Source organism: Pestalotiopsis fici, assembly GCF_000516985.1.
Source record: "Pestalotiopsis fici W106-1 unplaced genomic scaffold PFICI_Scf_10, whole genome shotgun sequence".
Classification (NCBI taxonomy): domain Eukaryota; kingdom Fungi; phylum Ascomycota; class Sordariomycetes; order Amphisphaeriales; family Sporocadaceae; genus Pestalotiopsis; species Pestalotiopsis fici.
The window spans coordinates 2,385,919-2,396,464 of NW_006917100.1; the positions used below are offsets into that span (position 1 = coordinate 2,385,919).

At 49.3% G+C, this 10,546-nt stretch overlaps 2 protein-coding genes across 2 annotated transcripts; both read right to left on the reverse strand.

Moving 5' to 3' along the window:
* Positions 1-302: 302 nt before the first annotated feature.
* On the reverse strand, positions 303-2,501 carry PFICI_12968 (uncharacterized protein; the record flags this gene model as incomplete). Its single annotated transcript, XM_007841549.1, has 1 exon — positions 303-2,501. One exon carries the CDS (start codon positions 2,499-2,501, stop codon positions 303-305), a length of 2,199 nt encoding a protein of 732 aa, XP_007839740.1.
* Positions 2,502-4,666: 2,165 nt separating this feature from the next.
* PFICI_12969 (uncharacterized protein) lies at positions 4,667-6,403 on the reverse strand (the record flags this gene model as incomplete). Its single annotated transcript, XM_007841550.1, has 6 exons — positions 4,667-4,907; positions 4,960-5,213; positions 5,270-5,836; positions 5,955-6,104; positions 6,168-6,177; positions 6,342-6,403. The coding sequence occupies 6 exons, from the start codon at positions 6,401-6,403 to the stop codon at positions 4,667-4,669; spliced, it is 1,284 nt and encodes a 427-aa protein (XP_007839741.1).
* Positions 6,404-10,546: the final 4,143 nt, after the last annotated feature.

A 10,546-nucleotide genomic window follows, 5' to 3' on the forward strand; every position in this document is an offset into this window, starting at 1 on the left:
TGCGCAGTTTTTCTTGCAGTAACGAAACTTATCGAGCGTGGAGTCGACTCTACCATCACGTCCGGTCTGTCCTCACTTCAATCTTTACACGCCAGGATCCCACCAAGAATTACAACGCAAGGCTTGCCGGTTATGCAAGTAAATTCCAGTAGAAAGCTTGCATGAAACATGAGTTGCGCCAAGTACTCGAATAACGGAGTATTATTTAATAAAGAGACTGGTAATTCCATCGCTATCCCATGCAAACAGAACGACTAACTTCACCACGGGACTAGACATATGTCGAGTTGGTGTGGTGCTAACTAACGCTGCGGCTTGGAAGCATTTTTCAGGTAATTTAACAAGAAGTTTTGATCAGCTGGTGTAAGCGACGTCGGCGTCTGGCTACCACGTCTACTTGACTGGCTGCCAGCTCCCGAGGCAATCGACGCAACACGCGATCTCGGGCGTGCCATCTCAATAGACGGAGACATGGCCGGCTCCTTACCCTTGTTTTTGCCAAAGAGAGACAACAGCTGTGTCCGCTGCTCGTGTGTCGACTCTCGCCGTGGTTGTAAGATGTTGTTTGGCATGGTTAGTGCCGACGCTTCTGGCGCCCGCGCGATGGACATGTCCGCGGCTGACACGCCACGATTTGGGTCTGCGTATGGATATCTTGGTGACTGACTCGCTGCATGGGTGGTGGCAGCAGCAGCTTGAGGTTCCTGTGCCCTATTCTGACTCTGTTGTTTTGGCCTCGATGCAATTGACAAGGCACCAAACGGTAGCTGGAGATCGGGTCTAGCGGCTGCTGGCGCTGGGTGTTGTTCACCCTGCTTGAACATACCCAGAAGCCCAGATCGGTGTGTGTCCTGCGGCGGCATGGACTTGGCTTGACTAGGAGCCTGTTGCACATTTTCTTGGGCGTTTTTATCCTTGAACATGTTGAGTAGTCCCATTGAATGTGCTGATGGCTGTGATTGCCCTGGAGGTCCATGGCTGGCGGCCATATTGAAGGGATTTGGTTGTGGCGGCTGCGGCTGCGGCTGCGGCTGCTGCTGATGTTGATGTTGATGTTGATGATACTGTTGAGGATGCTGGTGTGCAATGTTCTGGCCGGCGTGGCTTGGTCCAGGATGATGTTGCTGGTGAGGTTGTGCGCCCGGCGTCCCAAGCATGGCTCGCATGAGCAAGGCTTGCTGTACTTGTGGTGGTTGGGGTTGTGGGTGGACCAGCTGTGGCTGGTTTTGGTATTGACGGGGAGCGACCATGATATGAGGCCCGCCACTCGCATCAGATGTCATAAGAACCTGTGGTCTTGCGTGATACTGCTGTTGGGGGTTGTCCTGCATCATTTGTGCTTGCGGCACCATGGGGAATTGCGGTGGATTCTCAAAGGTACCCTGGGTTAGCCGTTGTGCATGGTGACGATAGTGTGGTGACTGTGGTTGTGGTGCCTGGATCGTGGTCTGTTCCATGGGCGTATGGGGATACTGGTTTTGAAAGGGGGCCATTGAGGCCTCCTTGGACTGCAACATGGACAGTAGAGCGGCCCCTTGTTTGTTGCTGCCATTTGGCAGTGATGCCGATGCCGATGCCTGTTGCTGTCCATTGAGCAAGTTGCGCATTTCTTGTTCCGCTGCCATGGAGCGGCTTGCGGCTGCCTGAAAGTGTGGTATCGCAGCCTCCAGCTCTTCGATATCTCTATTGTTGACAAATGCGTCGTCCTGAAGTACCTCGGGGGGTATGTCCTTCTTCTTCTGGCTGAGCACCCACTTCTTCAGGGGGACTAAAAAGGGTGCCACATTGTAGAACTTGCTGGCGTTTGGAATGGCATTGGCCGCACTGCTGCCCCCTTCAGCTTGTTTCCCTCCCTTTTTCTTGCGGAAAGCCGGTAGATCTCGTAGATTGTACCAGGCCACCTTTCCGATCTCGTTCCTCGTCTGGGGCTCAAAAACGGTGTCCATGGGCACGTCGCGGAATACGAACATTCGCAGATGCTGATCACGCATAGTGATGTCGAAGAACTTGACGTCGTCGTCGGCCGGAACAAGGCCAGCCTTGCGCAAGTCAAACCCTGTCTCTTCCCAGCATTCTCGAATGGCGCAATCAAGGTCGGTTTCATCCTTGTTGATCTTTCCGCGAGGAAAGCTCCATGTTGAGTTGTTCTTCCAGCCGCGCACAAGGACGCAACTGTCCATCTCGTGGTTCAGCATAATGGCGCCGCGCACGGGGATTCTGGTCTTGTATTGCATAAACTCTTGGTACGCCCGCATGTGGTGCTCGATCGAATAGTTTGCGAAGAGCGGACAGTGTTGGAACATGCGAAGGCAAAAGTCCTTGAGTGTCATGTGCGGCAGCGCGGGGTCCAGGACGCGGATAAAGTCTTCGTAGAACCAGTGTGCCTCCTCAATTTGAAAGCAGATGTGCGGAATCGAGCCCAAATCTTCCTCCGGGAGGTTTAGAATAAAGCGGACGCAGAGGTCGTCCAACCAGTCTTCGATCGTCATTTGTTCTTCCATCTTGGCTGTGCATATCAGCGATGAGATGCAAGTAGTTTGGTTTTGCGAAGAAACAGCTAATGAGTGTATCCCGAGGCGAACAAGACCAAAAGGAGGGATACCTTAATAGCGCTGCTTCTGCTGGTGATGGTGGTGATTGTTGTTGTTGGGTTGGGCAGTGATTAGGAGGAGGGACGCCTATCAAGGCAAGGTAGTGAGAGAGTTGTTGAGTGACGTGGAGAGCTTTCGCAATGGGTCAGGCTCAAGTCGAGCGTCTTTGGTGTGGCACTAGCTTGGGTAGCTACCAAAGTGGGGTGACATGTCGTACACCTACTCGAGAACCATCCCTCACTATGAAGAAGAGGAGACTGCTACTTGCTGCTCAACCCATTTACAGATACAGAATACAGCATCTTTTCTCTTTTACCCTAGGTACTTACATAAGCCCCATGATCGGATCTCCGCCTGTTGATTGACCGAACAGCTGGAGTCTTGCAGTCTGGGCTCTGAATTGGAATCCTCGGCAGTTGGCACCAATGCAGCTAAACTTTAAAGGTTGTCTTTATCTCTCTCCTACTCAATGTATTTTCAGAATTGATTCAACTTTATTTAGGCTGTTGCTTCTACCTGCTAGTGCTGCATTTCGATACCCAACAAGGAGGTATTTGGAAAAAGATCCCAACTCGCCAGATGAACAGATATAGATGTTGCGCCATTCTCTGAGCCCACCCGTTTTCATCAAGGTTTGCCAATCACTTTAGCATGTCATACGCAGTGAGGCAGTATATATATATATATGTAGTAGAGGTGACAGACAGGATACAAGGGGTCCCAGCCTCGCATGCAAATCATCTCAAGGGGCGTGGGTCCTGTCTCTCTTGATAGCAATGCAAGACTAAAGATATGCTTGTCATTCAGCACTCGGAGATGCCCTGTTTAGGAAGTCTCCGGCTCGTAGCCGAGATCTCTTCATTGCTATTTTCCTAGTGCTTTCAAGATGCTGTGGTGACCAATTACATGTGTATCAATGTATATTCCAAAGTACCTATACTGCAACTTGAACCAATCTTTTGACGCAAATAGAGAGCGTATCTCGGATGCACAATGGCACGAGCGTTTCCGCAATTCTGCAACACGTGTGTTCATAGCTTATCTAAATTAATGCTGACTCCCGATTAGCTGATTTTACATAATTTGTATGCTAGAAAGCATGCCAGTTGCGTTTACTTTTTGCTTGCAGGACATTCGCTAGTCATTATGCTGGACACTCTTTTCTCAACCATGACGGCGAGCACTGGGCTCTAGAACAGATTAATTAGTATACAAGGGTTGTTTTTGTTCTTTTCCCCCTTGGCTTACTCCAAGTAGGTGTAAAACTGCAAGGGCCGGATAAGGACCACAGGTAGTAGAATAAATGCTGGCTCGCGTTCATAATATTTACTGTGTACCTAGGTCCGGACACATTGAGCAGTTCCAAGTTTCTGAGCGGTTCCGAAGTGTCGGGCTGGCTCATGTGGAGTCGGGTCTCTACATTGTGCACAGGTACCTGGGCGTACAGTAGTAAGTACTTCGCACCTACCTAGACGCTGTCATGTATTCCATTGCGCCCAAGGTTTTTGTTCTTCTACCCTTTTCTCTCTTATCTTAGTCTCTTTCTCTTTCTTCTGCTTCTGGGTTTTTGCCCCCCCCCCCCCCCCCAGAAGGATAATTAGATATAGTGACTCTCGAGTTGCACCCGCAAAGGGCATACCGGAATGCTTTCATATGAATAATCATGGGTCATCTTCAACAACAAAGGACGTGGCTTGAGAGTTCAAACTTATGCTTCATAAACAATACATGTCCTTGCTTTTCCTCTCATGAATCTACTGATATTGCACACCCTGAACCTCCCTCTGCGAGTCCGTTGCAATGCAAAGACAAGTGGTGTGCTTGCAGCCTGGACATCTTAGTCAAAAGCTGCTTTTTCGCCAAGTATGAGAGAGGCATATGCTACCCCCCGTCCTTGCGCCTTCTGAAAAATCAAGAAGACCATGACGAAGCGGTGACGTATCCCACAACTGATCGCAGGAGATACCAAGCAATTCCCCATGTAATAGAACCATCGCGAAATTCTCTGAGGCTCTCCTTCATGATATGTAACATTGGTCCATCAAGTTGTATCAACAGAGACGAACAACCTCCGATTATGCACCAACGCCAACGGTGCTGAAAGCCGCGAACTCGGTCGATGTATCGAGTCTATCGTCACTATCGCCATTGTCGTCGTCATCCAGTCTCAAAGTTGCGAACCGATTGCGAATCTTGACTCCAGGAGGTTTCGTGGCAAGGGATTGCAGAGGCTTGGGAACTGAGGGCTTCCGAGAGACCTCCAGAGGCTGTGCGCACTCGTCTACATCCCATTCAATCTTGGATCCTTTGTACGTGCTATAATCGCGTCAATTCAATGCTCGTTTATCTCTTGTTCTTGGTCGCTTACACTCTGCTCATCATGCATGTCCTCGCAAACATGGCATTGTGGACGGAGTTGGTTTTGATGTAGCAGCTGCTGCCAATGAAGTCGATGCTGATGACCACCAGGTTGTGAATGTGTTCGAGGTGATCGCGAATGCTGTCAACGGTGTGATCAGGGCCGCAGCGGCGAATTATCATGTTTCGAGTAGCGCCTTGGCCAATCTTGCCAGCGACGTGACCAGCAAGATGAAAGTGTCTGTCAGCCCATTTGACGAAGACCTTTTCATGCAGAATTAGCCATACGCTGACATTTGTCAAGTGATATGCCAACGTACGCGCTTGTGGTTGATGTACAAATCATTTCGTCGTACATGCTCGTAGAAGCTGACTGCATCCTCCTCGAGCAGAAAAGAAACAAGAGCCGAATGGTCGGCGGCTCGGAGGTAAATCTCCAGTACCATACCTCCCCGGACAACGTTGGTCACGTCTCCGTGAGTAGTGCCCTCGGCGAGACCTGCCAAAACGACTGTTCGCTTGCACATTCGCGGATAGTGAGGTCGCTCGTAGGCCAGTGCCTGGCTGAAGTTGGGTTCTTGCTGCGCTCCCGGCGAGGAGCCGTCGGGTGAGTACTCGGCTGAAAAGTCTTCCTCGGGACCATCAGCCCACCCAGCGCTACCGTTGTAACCACTGTAGCCATTTTGACTGCTGTAACCGTTCCGGCCGTTTCCAGCAGAGTATTCTTTGTAGTGGGTACTGTAGATTTTGGTGGCTGGAGAGAAGTGTGTTCCATGTTCCTTGGTCTGATTCAGAGAATGAGTCTTGTTGCCGGTGGGCATGGGCATTCTGGATGTCTTTCCAATCATCTCTTGGCTATGGCGACTCGTGTTGTCCTGGCTCAGAACCTGCACTGTGTCAATTTGGATTACATTTCAGGAGCCATGTATTAGTCAGTGTATGCAGAGACGGAACTCTATCATCGAGCAGAAACCAAATTCTCAAGTCAGAGTGCATATTACTTACCACAATTGTCTGCTCATCGATTCCTCCACTAATCAGATTTGCGCAAAGGGTAGTATACTGATGTGCAAGCTGCAGCAGGTTATCGTAGTCCGCCTTGGGTACCACGGTCAAGTTCTGGTCGGCCATGGCTGCAGAGAGCGGTCCATCGTTCTGGGAGATGAGGGTAAGCAGGTGAAATCTATGTCGCAATGGGTCTGATATAACATGACTTACACAATTAGCCCTGTCAGATGTGATACCCATAGAGTTAGCGACCTGAGCAACCACACAAAAGGTCCACGAAAGAGAGTGGAGGAAGCTCAAGGAAGCTTGAGTGATCAGAGTAGAAGGGGGGGATGGGCAGCGGCGTTGCGATTTGGATATAATGTTGTTTTTTATGGTACATACCTTCGCACGAGGGTGTCGAAATAAGCGCGATCGATGGTGACAGGATCCGTAATCGACGCCATTTTCCCCAGGATAGTAAGAAAACGAATGTGCAACGAGACACAACAAACGCAGCTTTGGTTTGCCGGTACAGGTGTTACGGACCAGGAATTGACCACGACAAGGAGCACAAAAGAAGAAGAAGAGAGACGTGCGGAGAAAAAAAAAAGGCAAGAAGAGGATGGTTGAATCTTTCGAAACAAGCTCCTTCCAACCAGACAGAGAGTGTCGCCCTTGCAAAAGAAAAGCTTCAAGAAAAGTAAAGGGATCTGATCTGAATGGTGCAAGTAAAGGCGAAGGACCCTTGTAGGCTGTAGTCAAAGTAAGTGCAACCTGCGGGTGGGTCCAACCAACACAAGCTGTTATTGTTGGTACTGATTGATGCGGACATGCAGGTGCCCAAGTGCCGTCAATTGCAGTAGGTGACAAATGGAATCCTGTTTTTTCTTTCTTTCTTTTTTTTTCTTCTTCTTCTTGAAAGAGCCAAGGGTCTGTCCAAGGAGGCGAATCGAAGCTATTTTCAAGTCTTGTTCAGTTTTATCATAAGGCTGTATAAATATAATCATCTTCTTGCAGCTTGAGATTAGAAGATGCATTGTCTCAAAGTAGGTATATACTGATATCTACCAATTAACGTGCGACAGGAGAGTCTTGACGCTGGCAGAGCCTCAGTATGTTGCAAATGTGGGTGCATAATATTTTGGGAATTAAAGGCCGCATGTTTCTACATCAAGGCTCCCTAGTCAATGAAGTTCTTTGATGTGACTGGAGTGCAGTATTCCCAAGATACCTGAGAGAACAAAAAGTGACAGCAATCAAGCTGCATTGGTGCAATGACCGGGGTCTTGTTGGATTAACGTTAAGTGGTCGAGCACTGTATTATACTTTCCCAGGTGGTTCTTGTTCCCAAGATCTACCGATCTTCTCGTGGTGGCCACTATCTGCTTGCTTCCCATGTCCGACCTATATATCGAAATCGCAGTCATGCTGTGGCATTTGTTGCGGCGAGACTGCGAAAAGAGACAAATAATCCCATTTGGACAATACTTGGTAATGTCTGGGGCTTTGTATTGTGCGAGTGTCAAACCAAGGAGTTTGATCGTGGGCGATCCAGACCCAGGACGGCAAGCAACACTGAGGCACATACACAAGGCAGCGCAAACAAGCAGGTCAACAGTCAAGGTAAATAAAGGCACGCAGCCGCCACGGCTGATCCTGGTCAAGCTGGACATAGCGAAAGGAATTGATGACTGGAACTGATACTTGCTGTTACTGGGTAGTAAAAACCTACAGCGGTATCAATTCTTCGGTGTCCAAACTATTCCTCATCTACATTCTCATTCTCATCCTCACGATCTAGAATGTAATATCTAAATTCTACAAAACCACCCTCCTAGACAGTACCGCATACTCGAAGGGTGTAAATACCAGTGGACTACTTCTTTTTCAATGGTTAATTTACCATTTCTAGAAGCCATGCAGAGTATCTCGTTTATTAAATGACCACGCGTTCACCAATCTTTATGATATAGATCAGCGTCTACAACTACTTCCTATTGATATTCCAGTCATGGCGAAAGCTTGAGATGGTAGTGAATGTTCCCTCATCTTTGGCCGATATATTAACCGGTATCAGCAGTCCATCCCAAGTGAATGACAATCTCTGCCGAGAGCCGAGCTCAGGAGGTGTACATGCGAGCGAGGGGAACTAATACTTTATGAATTCAAAGGATTCGACCTGGTCTCTAGTCTTCTCTGATCAGCGCTCACTTCTGTAGGGCCAGAGCGATGCATCGTGTCCAAGCTTGAGTAGAAGCTGGCCCTGCTTCATCTCAATTACGCGAGTTCCACAGGCACTTCGGCGCGTGATTCGATCGTCCACGAATCATGTCTAACAGGATACCTCTCGTTCATGGAATTGGGATATCTTCGGATCGATGGCTCATATGGAGTCTGCCAGTCGAAAAGTCAAAGAAGAGCGCCCGGCTTGTTCTTAATAGACACTTCGCTTCCAAACAAGAGTGCTTGTGGCTATCTGTCGAGCCCCAACAACATGTTCTCGAGTCGGTCCAAGATCACTCAGGGACTGCTTGAGCAAGTCCAGAGTGGCATGGTTCCGAGCAGTCGTGGGTGGCCTGAGCCAACGAGATCCGACGACTAGAGAAGATGAGGTCTCCTAAATGCCATCTGCTTAGCTTGCCATGCTATATTCTTCTGCGAGCCAGGGGCCGCCGTGGAGTGCGGATGGAAGGTGAATGCATGGTCATGGCGAGATCCTGCTTCGCTGTCCTGCCTTGGATGTTTCATGTGCAAGATTGAGTCGAAAAGTTGAAGGATATTGTATTCGACAACCCGCCAGCCTATGGCGAGTTCAAACGAAAAAGCCCAGCAGGATCATCTCTTTTTTGGCCATGCAGTGCAGAGTTTGGTGCAGCCTGAGATATCACCGTTGGGAGACTCATCATCCTGGGCGCCCATCTGCATTTACCGGTTCCAACTGACCAGCAATGAGCCAAGGCGCGGTCCGCCTCTAGATGCCACGACGGAAGATGCTCGAGCCATACAAGAACAATCGTCAAATCTGCTCAGTAGCAAGCAATTCCATCAGAGTAGAAGCACTCAGCAGCGCACAATAGTAAGATAATTCTGCAGATCACGGCACAATTACTTCGTTGATGTCGAGATTTGATCGAACTAGGCCGAGCTTGGCGCAGCAAAATTGTAGAATCATCGTCGACCGATTCAAGTGGAAGCGACTTGCTATGTGCACAAATAGGCAGACCAAAGCACCTCAAGTCATGCGACAAAGAAGCACGTCTACGGCGATTAGGAGCCTTGACTGCGGAATGTAGCACTGACTGGGAGATTTCAACAGATCAGGCAATCATGTTGTTTTCGGTCAAGTCATCGTTTGGCTTGCATGATGTACCAAGCGCTGTTTCCGACGCATTGGATTGTGTCACCTCAGCAGCTGAGTTGTCGTGGATGGAAATTAGCACGCATGTATGCAAAGTTTGGGGCATGCAATTGATTGCAGGTCTAGCTCAAATCTTTATTTTCCAGGAAGAGCGATCGGCTGGTATTTTAGCCACTGTGTGAGGTTATGTCAGCGATAGATTCACTGGAAACCATTTCGCAGAGAAAAATCAGCATGTATTTACGGTGAGCATCCACCACGAGAAATGAGTATCGATCTAATGGGCTTGGTCACTGGGACCAGTGTGTGCCCTGAGGGTAACAGAAGGTGCCCAGTGCCAAGGTCACGTCTTTGGAAAGCGATTTAGTTTGGTGGCGTATGTGAAATGCAATGTGAAGTCAGTTTTGTCGCAATTCCTGACGACAAATAAACATATAAGCCTCCAGAGTCTGGTACACACTCGATGAGGGAGGGGTGAGACAAAGGAAGACCACACCTATTTTTAGCTGGCTGGTGAGCGTGTGCCAAAATCTGCTTTTCCCACTGAGCATTTGGGAGTAATACATTAGAGATACTGGCCCCGACTGGCCCACTAGAGCCTCAGCGACCTATCCGCGATTTCCTTTACTGGCCCGCCGCGGGATTCACGAGGACGTAGCGTGGCATAGCGTGGCTAGTCGCGGGGACAAACTCTGAAAGAAAAATACGATCTCTTAAGGCGGCCATATGGCCAAGGGAAGATGATCATTGCTGGGTCGGCCAGGGGAATGCCCTGTTAAAGGGTGGACCGAATCTGGCAACATTGCTTTTGGCTTTCCCCATCAAGGTAATGCTAGGCTGGGGTCTTAAATCGCAAGCTCTAGCCTCTCAAGCCTCTGACCCAGCACACAATCTATGCCATACCTCGTACATTTTACTTGCACGAGACAAGCTGGAGACAATGTGGGAAAAAATAATAAAAAAGGGACAGTATTGTGTTCTCCGTGTGATGGAGGATTAAGGTGAGGAGAGGTTGGAACACATTGATTCACACACTCTGCTACGCCACACACAGCGCCGACAATACGAAAGATGACGGAGGCGACATTCTTCTCCGACTGCAGTGGCAGTCACACTGGGTGCAGCTTGCTCTTTGTCGGACCTCCCTTGCCTAGGACCAGCCGACCGGGCCCCCATTTGGAAGTGAGCAAGTGAGATCTGGGCTGGAGCGGCGAATGAGCACTTGGGCATCATCTACCTAGACGGGCGC